This window comes from Peromyscus eremicus, chromosome 16_21 (assembly GCF_949786415.1).
Source record: "Peromyscus eremicus chromosome 16_21, PerEre_H2_v1, whole genome shotgun sequence".
Lineage (NCBI taxonomy): Eukaryota > Metazoa > Chordata > Mammalia > Rodentia > Cricetidae > Peromyscus > Peromyscus eremicus.
In genome coordinates this window covers 35,261,478-35,282,119 of record NC_081432.1, presented here as the reverse complement: position 1 = coordinate 35,282,119, position 20,642 = coordinate 35,261,478, and the positions used below count along the sequence as shown (strand labels likewise).

The following is a 20,642-nucleotide window of genomic DNA, read 5'->3' as shown; positions in this document are numbered from 1 at the left end:
ATATAACTGTTTTGAAAAAAACAATTTTAGTATCTACCTGTGTCAGTTACAACAAGGGAAGACCTGCCTGTTTTCATTTTTTTTAACTTTTCCCTTCCTGGAAAGATACCATTACTTTGTCTTTGTAGGGTATTGACAAACTCAGTCAATTCACACTTCCATGTTGAGATGTGATGCAGTCTTGAGTGAGAATAGAAATCTGAGATAAAATTGCAGTCTGATGGTTTGGATGGCACTGAAGGCGCTACCTTACTAAGAGTCAGAACAGAAGAAGTGCTTTTTGTGCTTGAAGGCCCCTGAACAGTGGAGTGATGAGCACCATTGACTTTAGTGTTACTGTGCAAAGATGGTGAGAGAGAATTAGTTCTGTGTGAATTCCGCAAAGCATCTGTATTTCTGGTGCTCTGCTGCAACTGCTGTACTGTGCAGTCTCTGAAGTCAGTGCTGCTCTTCTCTGCCCTCTTCTCCTCCTGGGCAGAATCTAAAGAAAGCCTGCTAGCAACACTATTGCCCACAGGCACCGAGCTATCCTGCGTCTTTAAGGCACCATTAGAGCTATGAGCATGTCCATTAAAAATGACAGAGGGGTCTCTGGGATGCGATATTCCATTCTGTTTCCTTCCTGGAAATGTCTGCTCCCGATCCACAAAACTAAAATCATCATTTGCATCTTCTTCATTCCAACTGCTCAGTCCATTTGCTTTCACCTCATTTTCTGTCTCTATCTTCTTCATTATGTGATTTCTAAAGGAGAAGAAGAATTGAAGTTACTATATCTTACTTGAAAGCTTGAAATACAAATTCTCTTTGTGATTTACTGTTTTCCTCTTAAATACTGAAAAGCTAAATCATAAACATTGTATTTTTGTTTGAACAAAGGATAATTCTTGGCCAAAGTAAAGAAACAAAAACATTTTCTTTCTTTCTTCTCTTTTTTGTTATTCAACGTTTTTTTGAAAATAAGGTCTAAGTTGCTCACTACTTAAACAGCCTTTTACTTAAGTTTATCAAGTACTGAAATTACAGGTATGCACAGGCAGGCCCACTGGTTTTCTGTAACTTTCCCCACAAAAAATATCTAGAACCTATCACCTCTAAATTCCAAAGCACAGTAGTTGTCATTTATTTACTATGTGAATAACAGCTACTTTTCTGAAATGAACAAGTTTTACCTGAGATCCTACTCCTGGTTTTACATTTGGTTTTCATGGAAGCCATTCTCTAACATATTAAACCTACCACCACAACATATGTGATTAAAGTCCTGACTCTAGAGTTACCTTCAGTCTGCACGAGAGCCCGTAAGATTGTATTCAACCACACACTGGGCTTACTTCTATTCCAGATGACACGATGTAAGGATCAAGTGTGTGGTAGTAACTCAGTACAATTTTTAACAAGAATAATGACAACAATTAACCAAGAAAAGTGTATTTAGATGTCACAGATATCCAAAAGCAATCTAGATCAAATATATATTACAGGCTTTACAAATGCAGGATCTATAACATATGTTGTACCAAAGTCACATCCTAGCTACCCTACATTTTTAAATAATACTAATGAAGACAAAATTCATTTGTATTCATAAAACTGGATTTCATCAGTGATTCATTTTTTCAAATGTTTACCGTTTTTTAGTTCGGACTCCAGATAATGGGGTAACATATACAACACCATACTAAGGGTCAGATTACCAGCACCACCAGATGTTGTCTTAAGGTCCTCACCCTAATGTCAATTCGACTTACTAGTAATGGTAGTCTGACTATATTGACAAATCATATAAGTTGGATGCAAAAACAAACTCCCACCCATTTCTACTTGTCTCGGGCTCTGGCAGTATCTATAATCGTTCATGGTCTATGATAGCCAATTCTGAATACATCCAACTCTCATAAAAAGCTCAGTGAAAGAACACAAACTGGAAACAAAAGAAAGCTTATTCAGAGGAAGCCTGCCCCTAAACGTAAGGACAAAGCAGGAAGTGAAGAGTCATTTAAATTTATTTAAAATGCAAACTACAGCTAGCCCTCCAAGAAGTTAACTAAAGTAATGTAAGAAAACAACAACAACAAAAACCCTGATCAACTAGGCTTCCTGTGTCAAAACATTATGAATCTTTACATGCACAACAGTAGTATATGCAACAAAAATGCATACATTACTGGTGAGAAAACACACTGTTAATAATACATATTTCTGTGCTGATATCCCAGGCTAGACAAATGCACATTTGGAAAACAGTTGTGCAAGAAATATAGTAACACATATATTTAAGCAACTAAAATTATTTGTACTTGTATTTAATAAGTCAGATCTTGCCGGGCAGTAGTGGCACATGCCTTTAATCCCAGCACTTGGGAGGCAGAGCCAGGTGGATCTCTGAGTTCGAGGCCAGCCTGGTCTACAGAGTGAGATCCAGGACAGGCACCAAAACTACACAGAAAAACCCTGTCTCGAAACACCAAAAGAAAGAAGAAAAAAAAAAAAAAAAAAGTCAGATCTTAAGTTCTTTCTAAAACTGTCAACAGAAATAAATTTGAGAAGAAATCTATTTTCTACTTGTATTGGTGTAAGGGAAAAAAAGGTATGTATTTTGTGGATTTTCCTCATGTTATTAGTGGAATTTTGACAGTATTTTGAAGACTAATAGTTTGAAGTATACTAAAAAAAAATTGGGGGTAGAGTTCTAAATGAATATGAGTTAAATAACAAGTGACAAGAACAAAAAGTTACAGAAGGTAGTGATACTGGATCCTCCCAGCTTAGATTACTTATCTTTTGGAAAAAATATATCCAACTCCCAAAGCAAGCAATTTAATAACAAAACAGAAGGCTAGTGATAATGAACCACTTGATATACAAGTTAAGGCAACACACCACCACTTTAACTGTGAAACCAATTAACTCAGTATTACTGCAATTAAAACTTAAATAAGTATCTATTTTTAAAACCACATAATAAAGTCTAGATTCACTCCACGTCTATAACTGAGAATCAACAGCTAATATATTTACATACTTAAAATTATAAATGCTTAATTATTCAAAAGTAACCTGCATTTTCATTATTTTTCTATGCATGGAGCATAAGTAAAGCTGGTACAATTAGTTGTTTTTTTTTGAGAAAGTAACAATATACAGAAAATTGCTTATGAGGAAATACTTATTTTCATAAAAATTCACAAAAAAATGAGAATATCTACTAAGAAGAGAATCTAGTATAATTAGAAAAATTTGTCTACAATGTACTTCTGAACATTTATTACAAAACTGGTTTATTTATAGGAAAGATAGCCCTGCACATATTTTAATGTTTATTAAGGTTGAATGCCCAGCTTTTAAAATATTTTCTTCTATCTTCAGTACAATAGAGACCATACTCACTGCTAAACTCATTTTTGTTGGTTTGCTATCTACAAACTTACACCCTGTTGTTGAGATGTTTGGCTATATTGCTTGGACCTGGCACGGGATCTTCGGGTTTGCACACAGGACTGAAGTTGAGACTCTTTTGTGCACTGGATGGCTTGGTGTACAGCTGATATGGAATGTAGGACAAGAGTCTCCCAGCTTTGATGCTGAAACAAAAAGGCAACACCAATCAGTTTCAGAATAGGTGAAAATGAGCTTCAAGAAAAGTCAAGTGTTTCATCAGCAACAGGTCATCTGTTTCCTAGTTTACTTCTTCTCCCATTTCAGTGGTCTAAATATATACTAGTAGATTAAAAGTAAAAACTAAAAATTAGAGAATATAGGACAAAATAATTTCAATATTAAAATAATGAGTAATTTATAGTTTTTTGTGTACCAGAGTTGTAAGAGATAAGTTTTTTTGGTATGATCTTCAGGAGGGCAGAAACATGTTTAATTGTTCATTACAGCTCAAACACTGTGACTACAACCTAAGTGAACTCTAGTACTCCAATACTGAGTGGTACTGGCACACTCCTTTTATGCTTCAAAGCTAAAACTAATCTGACTTTCTTGAAGCAGACAGAATCCCAGGTAGTTCAGGCTGGCCTTGAACTCCTGATCTTCCTGAACTGACTTCCCAAGTGTCGGGATTATCGGCATGTGTCACCCTACCTATCTACATTAGGTTGTCTTAAATTGATTTTTGCTTGCTAGTAAGTTATGAGTTACACTGGCTACTATCTATCTTTAAAAATATCATTTCACTTTGAAATTTCAAATAATTGACTAGTAATGTTTAGGAAAATAACCGAATTTAAAACAAGTGGATCTTTAAACATTAGGAAATGTTTTTCTTTTCTTTTCCTTTGTTTTTAAAAAAAAATCACATTTGAGGGGAGAGAGGGAGGGACACAGACAGACAGACTAGGACTAACAGACTCAGTGGAAGTCAGAAGACAGCTTTAAGTTGAGTCACATTCTGTTCTTCCACCATGTGGTCATGGGGATCAAACTCAGATTGTCAGACATGGTGGCAAGAGCCTTATTACATGAGACATCGCTTCAGCTCAGTGTATTTTTTTCAGTAAGTCTCTAGTTTATAAACCAAAATACACACTAAAAAACTTGCTTTTAAAATTATTTAGGAAAATAATAGAAACCTAAACTTTTGTCTCATGAATCAAAAATTCTCAACATTTTTATTTTCTTAAAATTTTTCTTCTACCTTCGGCATAGCTTGAAAGAAACAAACTCTGTGGGAAATAACTGAACTGTCTCAAAGACAACCAATTTTTAAACAATTGAGCCAACAATTATAACACAGGGAAATATCCCTCTTGTGAGATACTCTAAAAATGAAACTAAATAATTATACAACCTATGTCCTTTGTGTAATTATATTGAGATATATTTAATAATCCTACTGAAAGTACTTTACCCAACAGTAAAGAAAATACAGGTTATAAAATGTTTTAATTTTCATTTAACTAAATGGATTATCAAACTATACCAAAATTACAAGTTAACATTACACTACCAAAACCAAAAATCCTGAAGTTAGACATTTATTACTTTAAGTTTTTTTCTTTCATATTTCAAGAGTGTTTCTCTATATAGAGTCTTGGCTGTCCTAGAACTTACTTTATAGACCAGGCTGGCCTCAAACTCGTAAGAGATCTGCCTGTATCTGCCTCCCAAGTGCTGGGATTAAATCACCACCAGCTATTATTTATTCTTTATCAAATCAATTACCCCTTCTAAAATTTATGGTCTTAACTATCAAACTATAGATTTAGCCTGCTAAGTTTTTATTTATGACAACTCACATGTTCTTTCCCTGCATCCTCAAGCAGAGATACTTAATATTCAATGGATCCATTGAAACTCTTCCCCTTTTCAGCATGGATGACAGGGAAAGGATAGCACAAAATCACACCCATGTACAGCATTTGCACATTTTAAGTAACCAACAGGCAAAAAACAAATAAAATGCCCTAATCTTGTGCTTACTTCTCTACCTTAATGACCTTAATCATAGCAGGCAGGGTGACACAAATTCTAGGGTTAACACTGAGCACTCAAAAGTCTAAAAGCTCGTTCAACTCCTAAGTACCATGTGCCCGGCAGAATTAGTCTTGTAAGTCCACAGAGAGTATCAGAATAGGAACTAGTCAATTGAAATACTGCAGGTCTCAAGTCACAAATCCTTAGAGATCATCAGTAAATGGAATTAAAGCCCAGAGCACAATCGTACATAGTAATGCTAGCCAAAAAAATATCACCTACAGGCTCAATTATCCCTGCTTATCCATTAATCAATCTTCAGGTATATGGACAGAAACACTATATGAAAGTATATTTTCCAGTCTTAAGTGCTGGTCACAAGAACATGAGGACCTGAGTTTGGATCTCAAGCACCACATAGTCAGTTATGGTGGTGCACATTTGTAATTCTGGCTCTAAAAAAGCAGAGACAGGAGGACTCCAGAAATTTACACCAGCCAGTCTAGCTGAAATGGTGAGCTCAATGAGAGACCCTGTCTTTAAAATATAAAATAAAAAATACAGGATGTCTTTCCTCTAATGTTCCTCACCTAACATCAACCTCAGCCTTTCATACATGAATGAACACACATGAACATGTACATGTGGATGCACCAAACACAGTATCTTTCACATTTTTCTCGGAGATTAATTTGTTGATTTCTGCTTAGCCTAAACACAAGGAACTCTATATTATATACTATTTTTACAAAAAGAAAAAAGGGAGAAGAGCCTAAATATTAAAAAGCAGAGAAGAGGTAATGTTTTCTTCACTTTACCAGAAAAAGCTACTACATGATTCCTTACAACAGTGAGTTTTCCATGTCAGTTGATATCATATCCTAGTCTTATCAATTACCAATGACTTTAAATTAGCAGTTATAAAAAAATATTCCCTACATCTGTAACAAACAGTACTTTCTTTATATGAAAGAATTCTGCAAATCAAATGTTGTAGTCATTATCTATCAGAAAACTATCATTAAATACCTGCAAAGCCATTCATGTATGGAATTTTTTTTTCCCCAAAAGGGGGCTTCAGATAATAAAGGATCTAAGTATGTGCCAAGAAAATAACTATGATCTTCGTTACTAATTACCTCACCAAAAGCAATCTTTTTTTGTTTCTTTTTAGTTTTTCGAAACAGGGTTTCTGTGTGTAGCCCTGGCTGGCCTTGAACTCAGAGAGATCCACCTGTCACTGCCTCTGTAGTACTGGGATTAAAGGAGTACGCCACCATCATCCAGCTCACTAAGCAATCCAAAACTGAACTCCACTTTGCCCATCCTATATTCCCTAAGCTTTCCAGCCACACATCAAGATATCACAAGCTCAGAAAAGAACAATATAGTTACAGCTCCCTGCTCTTTCTCCTATGCAGTCCACATTGTTTTCTTTCTTCTTTGTACTATGAAGAGAACATTTTATTTTATTTATTCACGTTTTATGTGTATGAATGCTCTGCCTGCATGTGTCTGCATTACAGGTATTCCTGGTACCTACGGAGGATAGAAGAGAGTACCAGAAGCCTTGAATTGGAATTAGAGACAGTTATGAGATGCCAGGTGAATGCTGGAAACCAACTGGATCTGAGTCTCTAAAAAGAGTACTCTTTAACTGCTGACCTTCCAGCTCTAAGAACATAATTTCTAATAAGATATAACAATAAATGGTTGAGAGATAGACACCTAGAAATGCTGGTGTTGGCTAGAGTTAGTCTAGCAAAAATAACCTCACAAGAATGTTGTAGTGCTGTAAAAGAATAATGAAAACATCAAGATTAAATATAGAATACACATGTATATTTATGTTGAATATAGTTTGAAGCCCAAGTTTTAGTCCATGTCAGGTATAAAATCCACATTACAAAGTGTGCTCCCATGGTATATGACAGGGTAGATGGGCCAGTAGGATGGTGTCATAAGAGCATCTCTAAACTACATTTCAAAATTCACATTAAGTCTGTCTCATGGAAACAGCGAGACAAATACTTCAGTGAAAAAAAATCTTATACTTTAATGTACACTGACTTCTCATTAAAGGACTCCCCTGCCTCCTGAAAGTTAAGGCATTATAATCAGGCCTACATTAGCTCAGGTTTAATGGCAGACTTAGGGGATTCTAATGAAAGCAACACTCTAAACACTTTTAAAACTGCTCAAAGTTAAAGAGAAAAACCAATTATAGAATAGTATGTACCAGCTATTAAATAACAAAAATCTCATTTAAATGCTGCTGAGATCAACATGTCTACAAGTAGTGTACAAAAACAAAGTCATGCAATTTAACCAAAACTAGTTCATGCTATAAGAACGTACATTTGACATTTATTTTATATATTAAGATTTATGGCAGGGCGGCGGTGGCACATGCCTTTAATCCCAGCACTTGTGAGGCAGAGCTAGGTGGATCTCTGTGAGTTCAAGACCAGCCTGGTCTACAGAGCAAGTTCCAGAATAGGCTCCAAAGCTACACAGAGAAACCCAGTCTCGAAACACCCCCTCCAAAAAAAAAAAAAATTTATGTCCCCATATAAAAGATACATGTGAAAAATGATCCAGTTACACCTGAGTCTATTCCTCTATACCAAGCCCAAATAAATGGTACAGATTAGACACATACAGGAGACAGAAAATCTGAATTCTAAATCTAGCTCTACTTCTTGGGCAAACCAATTACTTACTCACTTTTATCTTCTCATTCAAAAATGAGGCCAACAGGCCATCTAAGTTACTTACAGTCATTTAAAAAGGTGAATGAACATTAATTCCGAACTTTAATAAAACCCTGTTTTAAAATGTGTAATATCTCAGCTGTTTTACCTATTGTGGTATCTTCTTAAGTGTATTCTGCAAGGGCTGGTGAAAGGAAAATAGCTCTAATAATGAAAATACCATTCTAAGCAGATAAAGCCCACTCAGCAAGAGCCCTCTCATCCCTGTTTCTCTTACTGTCAAGCTTCCCTCCATCTTTCAAAATGAAAGGACTACAAACTCAGATCTAAATTCTAGCCATGGAACAGTGACAGAACTATCTGTGACAAGACATTTCTTTTCCGAAGTGAGGCTAACTTCTAACCCTGAGAACTTGACATAAGTCTTATAAGGAGACATGGCTAAAAGCCACAATTTTCAATCCTACATAACAAAACACAGCACAAGAGAAGTAGTGGGATGGTCAAGGGACAGGCCTTCACATTTACTCTCCCCAAAGTTTATAGACCTTTTAATCTGCTAGATATGTCTCACTTTTAGAAGTAGTAAAAGCGTTTTTGAACTTTTAAAAATTTAAATTTAGTTATTAAGATTTACAGAATAAAGGTTAATGACAATAGCTTCATGTACAGTATGCCTCACAACATGCCCAACATTACGACGTTTAGTCTGCACAAATGATTTCTAGTTTTCACATAACCACAATAGATACAGAGATACCATCAGTTTGTATTTATTAGAGAATAATAAGTGCATGCGTGCGTGCGTGCGTGTAGGTATAAGCATGCCATAGGACACACATAAACTTGCAGGAGTCAGTTCTTGCCTTCTATCATGTGAATCCTGGGAACCAAACTTGGGTCCTCAGGCTTGGCAATGGGTGACTTTATCTGCTGAGCCAACTCTCTGGCACCCACACTCTTTTACAAAAGAGGAATCAAAGGTTTCAATAAATGTATAAAGTTTCTAAATCCTGATTGTATGGATAGAGAATTATGAAATTTGGAAATGAACCCAACTTATGCCCAGAGCCCAAGGACAGTCATTTCTACTATCAAGTTGCTTCTCATTTTTCAACAATTTATGTGACTACTTTCATTATATAATGATGAATGAGCTCCGTGGAGTAAGTTCATGGATTATGTTAGCATTAGTTAAAGCTATAATTACAGAAAAAAAGAAGTTGGGAACTGGAGATGGCTTGGTGGTTAAGAGCATGTACTACTCTTGCAGAGGATCAGAGAATCTATGCCCTCTTCTGGCCTCCATAATTTTATATAAATTTATGTAGGCATCACACACATTCACATTCATTCTCTCTCTCTCTCTCTCTCTCTCTCTCTCTCTCTCTCTCTCTCTCTCGAAATTGACTTAGGTAGTCTCTAAGTTTGCTTCATTAGCACCCCATCATACAATTTGACTATGTTCCTATACACTGAAATTGTGTATGTTGTGCGTGTGTGTATGCAAACATTCATGTTGTGTGAGAAGCAGGCAGCCTTGGGTACCCAGTCCTCACTTTTCATCTTCTTTAAGGCAAAGTCTCTTTATGTGCTGCTGCTATGTACATAAAACTGGCCAGCCCATGAGCTTCTGATGATTCTCCAACTTCTGCCTCTCATCACCTTCCTTATAGGAGAACTGTAATTACAGATGTGTGCTACAAATAAGACTTTATATGGGCTTTGGATACATGAATGAAGGTCTTCATACTTCTGCTGCAAGCACATTACCATCTGAGCCATCTCTTAAGCACTTCATAACACTGATTATAATTTATCCATGTATAAAGTCATGATTTTAGTGTTAATTCACCTATAAATTTATATATATTTTCAGATTACACACACACACACACACACACACACACACACACACACACTCATACATACACACAAATTTCAGATAATAAATCTTTAAGTTTTGGTTTACCAAAGTTCCAGAAGACATTTTAAATTAGAAAATGATATAAATTAAATTTCCTCACTAATTACACTTCATCATTTTTAAGGTAATAGCCGAGATAAGATAGTATGATCGTGAAAAAATAACAGGAGCTAAATGTGATAATTCCCAGCACCCAAGAGAGTGATGTAGAAGGATAGAGATGAGTTCAAGGCCAGTCTGGGCTACACTAAGACTCTGCCTCAAAAACCCAAAAACCAATAGATAATCTTTAAATAGAAGAAGCTAAGGGGTGTAGTTCAGTGTATAGCCCATACAATGCCCTAGAATCTACTTTTTGTTTTTAGTACTATTAAAACAAAACAAAGTAACAGCATTGCAAACTGTTCTCTCTTGACCCTACTCTCAGAAATTCAGGTCCATATTAGCCTGCTACATTAACATACTAAGGAGTTTTTAAAAAGACATACTACTTAGTTTGCTTTCTACTTCTTTAAGAAACACTATGACCAGAAGTAATTTAAGGAGGAGGAGGAGGTTATTTCACCTTACAATCCATCATGAAGTTAAGTTAGGACAGGAATTCAAGACAAACCTAGAGAAAGGAATTGAAGCAGAGGCCATGCAGAAATGTTACTTAATGGCTTGCTTTGTTACACATGCCAGGACCACTTCCCAGGAGCTGCACAGCTCACACTAGACTGAGCCATCCTACAAATCATTAAGAAAAAGTTCCAGATTTGCCTATTGCCAATCAGATGGAGAGAATGTCTCCTTTGAGGTTCCCTCTTCTCAAATGACTAGCTTGTGTCAAGTTAACAAAAATTAACCAACATAAACACACAATTAAAAAAAAAGATGCAATTTACTCTGTATGAAACTGAATGAATGAAAGCTCCATGAGGGAGTGAAAACATTTTTACTTAGTAGTACTTCCTAGGTACAAAGAACTCCGCCTAGCACCTAAGTACACAAATATTTGAACAGATAACACATCCGATCAAGTCCTGCTTCTACCTGCTTCCTGCAGCTTGTTTGTATTGTCGCCTCTGCTTTCTGACAGCTGAGGCTGCATGCAATACTATTTGCCACATTTTTGTATTTGAAATGCCTCCAAGGATTGCCATGTGTTTAGACTTAGCACATACATGCTATTCAAAGGTACAACTTTTAAGAGGTAGGGCCAGTTTTACAACAGAAATAAAAAGCAGTCCAATTTTTACAGAACTTACTGGCTAAACTAAAATTTAACCAAAAGCTAAACTTACCTTTCCACAATCCATTCTGGTCGAATTACTTTTTCTCCCTTCAATTCTTTAATTTTGGCATTAGGAAGGTTTGTGGCTATAATGTGTGTTGTTTTGGATCTAGAATAATACACATGGTATTGACCTCCATGCAACATCATTAGATTTCTCAATTCCTCTGCAGAAGGATCTGTTTAAAAAAAAAAAAAGAAATCAATATTAAAATACATTAATAGTTTAATGTCCAAGGCGGCAGAATGTCCAACTAAATAATCCCTTAAATAAGATGACTTATAGACTATTACTGGTTCACTTTCTCCTCAGCTATACTGCCATTTAACAAAGCAGAGAGATAAAATAACAGTGATAAAGCTATGATGCTTTGGCACATTATTTTCTCCTGGCTGCAAGAGACACCAAAACAAAAACATCTACTGCTAAGTGACATCCAGCAGAGCAAACAAGGACCTCAAACAAGAACCAAATACTAATAAGGCAAATGTTTAAAACTTTTTAGCACATTTAGCATTTTTTATACTGAGATTTCATGTTTTTAAAAATTAACTAGCAACACCACTCTGCCTTCTCTACCCTGGGAGCAGCTCTTGACCCCAACCCCGGAAAATGTGTGCCTGATACAAGTTTGTCTCTACCTGCTCCTTGATCAGCTGCACCTCTCAGCTGCTGAGTTGTCTGCTATCTGAAGTGGAGTTGAACCAACCACAGAACGCTGACACATTAGGGCCGCTCAGCAGCTTGGCAGTCCAGAATCCTCTGACCTCACTCATCCCTAGCGGCAGCTTCAAACCAGCTCCATTTCAAGGGACACTGACACAGCCACCAAATTCATTGGGGCTGGGGCTGCTACAGTTGGGGCAGCTGGCTCTAACAGGGCTGGGACTGTTTTGGGGAGCCTCATCATTGGCTATGCCAGGAACCTTGATCTGAAGCAACAGCTCTTCTACACAGTGAGGTGAGCATCTTCATCCACTGAGTCATCTCACTGGTCCCAAGAAATACTACTCTGCTGTGGAATAATCCTTCTGTACACTGTGAATATGTATAAATCTCATTGGTTAAGAAAGAACTGACCAGCCAGTAGCCAGGCAGAAGTACAGGCAAGACAACCAAACCAAACTAAGGATGCTGGGATGAAGAAGAGCAGGGTCTGGAGTTGGCCACAGATACAGAGAGAAGCAAGATGGGCATGACGTACTGAAAATAGGTACCACGCTACATGGCAAAGCATAGATAATAAATTTAAATGTAAGAGTTGGCTAATAAAATAACAAGGATGAAATATTGACTGAGCGTTTATAATTAATAGTAAGCCTCTGTGTGTTTATTTGGGAGCTGCTGGCAGGACAGAAACTCCACTTTTTCAATTTTGTTTCCTATTCTTAATAGAAAACATCTTAAATAACTGAATCTTTAAAGACAAAACAATGTGACTTACACTTTCCCATAAAAGAGGTTGTGTGTCCCAGTAAAGTTATGCTGTGATTTATATTTGAGAGTATCACATTAATTCTTTTCAAACATCCTCCTGCTTCTTTCACCCATCATCCTAAGGAGTACTCTAGATCACACCCACCCCCACCCCCAACAATAGCTGTACCCTGAAGGAATGTTTACTCCAGAACCTTTTGTATCCATCTTATTTTCCAGCAACAGGTTTTCTTTAGGACTACTCAAGAGGTCTCAGTTTTAAATAAACGTTTTTATTATGACAACTGTCTAATTAGGCTAAGTACTCATCTTTAGGGAAAGCACACGCCACATTTGTCTAATTTGCAGGAAATTCTTACAGCATAACTCATGTAACATTAATGACAAACACTGTAAGATGAGCCACAATGCAAGCTACAGATAATTTAAAACTTATTAACAGCCTTGGTGAAAAATCAGAAAGGTGAATATAGTTATTTTATTAATCCTAAAAGCCCCAAATATTATTTTGAAATTTAATAGATATAAAAAAAAATCATGTGGGTGGCAGAGGCCTTTAATCCCAACACTTGGGAAATAGAGGCAGATGATCTCTCTGAATTTGGGGCCTAACTGTTCTACATAGCAAGGTTCAGGGCAGGCAAGGCTACACAGTGGGACCCCCTCTCTAAACCACCAACAACAGAAAGGCATATTTGCATTTTTTCTTACATTAAGACTCTAGAATCCAGTACAAATTTTGTATTTAAGATATATATTCAGAATAGTCAAATTAATACAAGTAACTGAAGACCTGTAAGATGCACAATAGAAAAAAATGGGAACATAATATACTTTGAATAAAATAAAATGAACTTAAAAAAAATCACAAAAAAAAATATCAACTATGGCAACACTGATTTAAATGTAAAAATAGTGAAGTGGCATTGCTACAAGGCAGTAGTCTATAGTTTTGTTTTTTCTTTAGGATTAAAGAACCTCACTGAACTTCTACCTAATCCAAAATGCTTATCAATACCACAACTGACTTTGAGGTCACTGGACCCTTTTATCTGTTCTTCTTAGTGTACACACTGAATTTTAAATACCCTTTTCCCGATCTACCAATTACTCTTCTCTAAATGGTGTACCACAACAGGTGGCTGAGCCTAGCCTGTTGGAACTCCCAGAGCTGGGGCTTTTACCCTAAAATGGCAAAAGTTATAATTACAAACTTGCTTGACTACCACTATTAGAATTTTCTCAGTTGAACCTCAGTATTTTCATTTCTCCAAGATAATAATTTCAGTAGTAGTAACAAACAGAATCATGATTGAAGAACTACAACAATAGCAATGAAGACTTTTAATACAACTAAGGCTGGAGAGATGGCCCAATGGTCAAAAGCACTGGCTCTTGGGTTCAATTCCCAGCACCCACATGTGGCTCACAAGGGGTAAATTCCAGTCCCAGGGGATCAAACACTCTTCTGGCCTTTGTGGCACAGACTGTATACAAACAGTGTCTTCTGAATCAAAGTTTAAATTAAACCCAATAGGTTTTATTTTACAAAACATTTTAACATCTATATTCAACTAAAGTTCAGGATTAACTGATAGCAGCCACAGTAAATAATTAGCATATCATTTACAGTAAGAGTAAAGGATATAGACCATACAAGGGAGCACAGCATAGGGCTCTAATCTAGGCCTAAAGCTGACATCCCACTACAGCAAATGCCACCTCCTAATTCTACAACAGCTATATGATATGACATATGTAAGCATGGCTTATGAAAGCTTTTGTTCATCTAGTTAAAACAATTCTATAAACAAAAATTTCATGTACAACAGGTTTCCTAGCTAGATGAATATAGAAAATACCTCATGCACTACTTCATCCTTTGTGTCCAAAGAACTTGATTCTGAATGTGTTATGCCACATGCATGGACAAGATGTAAAGTGAACAACTAGTTGTCTGTATTCCCACTTTGACCCAACCATAGGACTCCTAATTTGAGTCTCACAATCTTATCAATAAAAAAAAAGATAGCAGCCAGGCAGTGGTGGTGCACGCCTTTAATCCTAGCACTCAGGAGGCAGAGCCAGGTGTATCTCTGTGAGTTCGAGGCGCCAGCCTAGTCTACAGAGCAAGATTCAGGACAGGCACCAAAACTACACAGAGAAACCCTGTCTCGAAAACCCCCTTCCCAAAAAAAGGAAAGAAAAGGAAAGGAAGAAAAGGAAGGAAGGGAGGGAGAAAGGAAGGAAAGAAAGAAAAAGAAAGAAAGGAAGAGAGAAAGAAAGAAAAACATAGCAGTCACTGAGGAAACTGAAAGAAATGAGTGTTGGGTTAGGTCAGTCCAGGGCTTTTTCCCTCAGGCTCTGATGTATGGAGAAGGAATATAGCTCCAGGTACATACTTGGCAAGGACGATAATGGTGTGTGTGGGGGGGAAGCGGTGGCAGTTACCCGCCACCCCCACATTTCCCCAGAGTGCTCTTGAGTAGGAGCAGCAGGAAGTATTAGATAGAAGGTTCTGAGGGGAGGGGCAGATAAAGATACAGGATAGCCTGGAGAGGACCTGGAACCTATTCCACTGGGCCCAGACTGTCTCTGCCTTAGAGTACATATAGAAAAGCCAAGGAGTGGAGCAAAAGACCTCTCCCCGGCACAACCAAGCATCTCAGACACCTGCACTCAGGCCCGTGGTCCAATCATCCTCTCTATGTAGACCTGCTGGATAAAGCCACTAGGAAACCTGAATATGAGCTCCCACATTGGGGCCAGAGCATTGTGGGAGCAGCAGCTTCATATCCTGAGAACCTAACTCCTCCCACCCTAAGGGGCTACTGTTATCAGTCTCCAGGTTGCTCTGCCTCCCGAGTGCTGGGATTAAAGGTTTGCGCCACCACCACCCGGCCTGTGTTCCCTTTCTACAACATTGCTTGATTAGCTTCCAGGTTACTTCATCCCATCGTGTGATAATTTCTGCTAACACTGTCCTATTTTTCTTTTTATGAAAACCATATAGAAGATGCTGTATTCCTTATTAATCTTGTTGGATGAGCCATCAACTTGAGTGAGATCTCCTGATCACAAACTTTCCTATGGTCTCCTGGTCATCTCTCTCATGAACCTATCACTGAAGAACGACCTGCTGTTCCAGGTCAACTGAGGTAACTTGTCCATTATCACAGGGAAAGCAAAAGCATGAACACACCCTTCTCCTTGTCACTCCTGCCCAAGACTCTAACAGCCATTCTTCCTCTTCTCTTGACCAGAACCATCAATTAAAAATCCAAGAGATAGGGGCTGGAGCGATGGCCCAGGTTAAGAGCACTGACTGTTCTTCCAGAGGACTCAGTTTCAATTCCCAGCACCCACATGGCAGCTCACGACTGTAACTACAGTTCCAGGGGACCCGACACCCTTACACAGGCAAAACAACAATGCACAATAAATAAATTTTTAAAAATGCAACCAAATAAAGTTCTAAATGTCCAGAGAATAATTTTTTAGTACCTATTAGGTGCAAATGTCATATCAGATACCAGCATTAACTATAGAATACAGTACAAGGTAATACAATAAATCCTCTTTCACATCTGAGTTGAATTCCTACATCTTTTTATTCACAAGGTCAGCCTCCCTAAGAAAAGGAGATGTATACAATCATACCAAATGATTGCTGGAAGGCATCTACTTAGAAAAATTAGTTTTGTCAACATTAAATGAACTTCTATCCTTGATCACCATATTCCCAAACTTAGAAAACATCAATGTTAGCATTTAAGTTTCAAAATCTCTCCCTTCGACTGTGCCTGACCACTTGCCTCTGAACAAACTTCAGCAGTGTTGAGGTCACTAGGCCTGGTTTTTATCCTTACATTGAAAAGAGTAAACGTAACTTGCCACATCTTCCTATATGAACTGTCCTACCCAACAGAAGAGTGCAATTACTGTCCCTCAGAATTAAAGCATAAACTCACATAGGAAGAATAAACACACCCAGGGCCTACTTCCCAGAGACAACCGTATATCAGCAGGCCTATAATAGGACCCATTTTGTCTAAATTTTTAAGAAAACTAAGTTACAATGCCTGTGAGAAAATAGGTTTTCTTTTATGCGTGTGGCCACTGAGTATGAGTGTCTTGGGTTGAAGAAAATAGGTATGAGTGGAGCTGGATGAAATATTAGCAGACAGGCTGGGCGGGCGGTGGTGGCACACGCCTTTAATCCCAGCACTCGGGAGGCAAAGGCAGGCGGATCTCTGTGAGTTTGAGGCCAGCCTGGGCTTCCAAGTGAGTTCCAGGAGAGGCGCAAAGCTACACAGAGAAACCCTGTCTCGAAAAACCAAAAAAAAAAAAAAAAAAAAAATCAGCAGACAGCCTAAGCCCTATTCCTGATTGTATAGCCTAACAAGCTACAGTCAAACTCTGGTCCCATCTTTCATGATAAAGTCTCAGTTTTAAAATTTTAAAAATAATGCAAAATCTTAACCTTAAGACAACAAAGTCTTTTTTTTCCCCCCTGAGACAGGGTTTCTCTGTGTAGCCTTGGCTGGCCTTGAACTCACAGAGATCAGCCTGCCTCTGCTCCCAAGTGCTGGGATTAAAGGTGTGCACCACCACCGCCCAGCTGACAAAGTGCCTTAAATGACAATACTCAAGATCAGCCACAGCACTTTATACACTTACTGAGAAAGACTTTGAAATAACCAAGAACTTCAGGTCTTGCTTTGTAGCTCTCCCTGCTGCCAGCCAGAACGCTCTTTGTATTGAAATGTCCTTAAGGCTTTAAGGTTATTCCCACTGTGTCATAAAGTAATCCTCCAGGGCATTTTCCCATGTGCACACTAATGAAGGGTCTACTCCCTCAGAAGGCCCAGCTTAATTATAGTATTATTTACATTGTGGAACTGACTTTACCCTTACCACTTCTTTATGGGCTTTTCTACAAGATCTTAGGAAGAAAAATCCTAAAAAGAAAAGCCATTCCACACTATGAATGTGGGAGCCCGTTTTCAGGTTCCTCGTGGCTTTACCCAGCAGGTCCACATAGAGGATGATTAGGACCACTGGTCTGAGTGCAGGTGTCTGAAATGGTCTGCACTTGGCTGTGCTGGGGGGAGGTCTTTTGCTCCACCCCTTGGTGTCTCTATAAATACCCTGAGGCAGAGACAGTCAGGGCCTGTTGGAATAGGTTCCAGGCCCTCTCGAGGCTATCCTTTATTTTCTTGTTTATCTCCACAATCTAAATCCTTCTAATATTTCCTGCTGCTCGCACTCAAGAAAACTCTGGGGAACTGTGGGGTTGGTGGGTAAACACCATGCACCTTAACCCATGAATGTTACTTACCTCAGGAATACCAAAACTTAACTGCCATAATGAAGAATTTATTGTACTGCTTCTCACTCCCCTTCAAGAGAGCCCTCTCCAATCTCTTTTGAGAATGTATACGTAAGAGACACTCTGTAGTTATCAACTGCTGTTTCTTTTTCTTAGTTTTACATTTCTTCCCTTGTTATATAACTTAGACTGACAGCAAGTTTTTGTTTTGTTTTGTTATTCCTTGGTTTTTCAAGACAGGGTTTCTCTGTGTAGCCCTGGCTATCCTGGAAACTCACTCTGAAGACAAGGCTGACCTTGAACTCACAGAGATCAGTCTGGCTCTGTCTCCCAAGTGCTGGGATAAATGGCATGCGCCTCCACAGCCTGGTCAAAAACCAAGTTTTAACAATCATAGTACGATGTAGTTTTGTAAAGGGGTAATCTAGAATGATGTTAGTTTTGTACTACAGAAAAGTTAGTGAATTTTTACAGTATATGCTAACTGCAATAAATAAAAGGAACAGAGAATAAGAAAAAATGGCAATTTACATAAGCATACGACCAAAAATATTTTAACATTCTAATATACAAATACAAAACCATTTTTACTCATTTTTTTCTGTCAACTAATACTAATTAAATATAAATGTGATGTGACTATTGATTAACAACTTCACTGGATGAAGGAGCACCTAAGGAATTAATGAAGCACATCTCTGGGTATGTCTATAATGGCCATTCCAGAGATAATTAGAACATGAGAACTCTAATCTAATTATTGGAATTTACAGTGGAAAGTCATTATTAGGTAGAAGGTGGGGCTATTTGGAAGAAGTGAAGGGGGCCACAAGTCTTGCCCAATTCCATGCTTCCTCTCTGCCATGAACCAAACAGCTCTTCTGTCACAAGTCTCTGCTGTCACTATGTCCAGTCCAAACACAGTAGGCTAAGAGACCACAAACTGAATCCTCTGAAACTGTGAGCTAAAATACATGTTTCCCTATCTCCTGAAGTTGTTTCTATCAGGTACTGTTACAGCAGCCCAAGAAATTCTAAGACAATGACTCAAGCCTGTGCTCTACTCCAAGTCAGATAAACAAGCATAAGCCTAGCACAATATATGTAACGAACAGAGAGAGAGAAAGCTGGAACGGCGCTCAGCAGCTGGAAGGCAGTCAGAGAAGGATCCCTTAAAGAGTAACATTTTGAAGGAATGGGGAGATAAAGAGAGAAAGCAAAAGGAATAGAAAACCAAAGGCTCTAGGATGCTCTCTAGTCTACCAATTCACAAAATAGGCTTTCCCGACAAAAAGAGATGAAACTCAGGTTTCAAAGAAAATGTTTTTAGGATTGATGACATACAATTAAATACCAAAGACTGGCTTAGAGAAAGGAAAAATCTGACCTGATCTGGGTCTTCATAGATAACTCCCAAAACCAGTTCACAGGAAAAGGGAGTGAAGGAAATTTTCATCAGAGGCAAAGAACAAAAACAAAACTCTACAAGTACAAAGACAGATTCATAAAATATGAGTAAACTTGCTGACCAAGATTATAAAATTTAAAGAGCAAGAATACAAGTGACATTATGCCTTTAATCATCACTAAGAAAACACCTATTTAACTCTCAGTCTTCCTATGACATTTTCCCCTATGTTCACATCTAACTTACAGACCTTATTTGTTACAAAAACAAAATGAAGAACAACTGATTCCTACAAACTGTCCTGTGACCTCTAAGGAATGTGCACACCCTCTCCCCTAACCAACAAGTAAATATAAATTTAGAAAAAAACTTTTTTAAGTTAAAAAAGTGGTTAAATTGTAACTTACTATTCATTAAAATTATATTATTGGCCCAGCAAAACAATGTCAAGATGAAAAACAAAACAAAAAAAACCTGAGAAATTAGCAAACCACAAGCCCAATAGTAAGACCTAGAATATATTAAAAACAAAAACAAAAAAACACCACCCGAGGGGATAGGAAAAAAAAACTCTTTTAAAGAATGGAAAAATATGCTGGGCATGGTGGCGCACGCCTTTAATCCCAGCACTCAGGAGGCTGAGGCAGGTGATCTATGAGTTCGAGGCCAGCCTTGTCTAGAGTTAAGTTCCAGGACAGTCAGAGCTACAGAGAAACCCTGTCTCAAAAAACCAAAAGAATGGAAAAATGCAACTACTCCAAAATTGACAAAAAATATGAAGATAATTTAGGAAAGAAAAATAGTAAACAAATAAAAGATTGTTCAATACTGATGTCTATCATAGTCTGAATATATATGCAGTGTACTCCCCAAAGAGCCATGTGCTGGAAACTTGTGGAAACTGGAAACTTTATGAGCTAGGGGAGTATTCCTGGATGTATTATGGTCAATGGGGAAAGGGACTATGCCCTTCCTATTTCTTCCCTGTGTTTCCTGTTCTCCATAAGGGGAAGAGCTTTCTCTCCCACCACAGTCTACTGTCATGTTTCTGCCAACACTTCTAAATCCATAAACCAACATCAATCTTTTCTCTTTAAAGCGGTTTTCTGGCATTTAGTCATAT

At 37.8% G+C, this 20,642-nt stretch overlaps 1 protein-coding gene across 1 annotated transcript in view; it reads right to left on the bottom strand.

Moving 5' to 3' along the window:
- Rev1 (REV1 DNA directed polymerase) overlaps positions 1 to 20,642 on the bottom strand; it is an 81,616-nt gene that overhangs the window by 35,434 nt on the left and 25,540 nt on the right. Inside the window, exons 5-7 of the mRNA XM_059281293.1 lie at positions 11,352 to 11,520; positions 3,432 to 3,584; positions 38 to 744 (exon numbers count right to left, since the gene is read on the bottom strand). Of these exons, the coding sequence (XP_059137276.1) occupies positions 38 to 744; positions 3,432 to 3,584; positions 11,352 to 11,520 (1,029 nt within the window). The remainder of the gene's footprint in view (positions 1 to 37; positions 745 to 3,431; positions 3,585 to 11,351; positions 11,521 to 20,642) is intronic.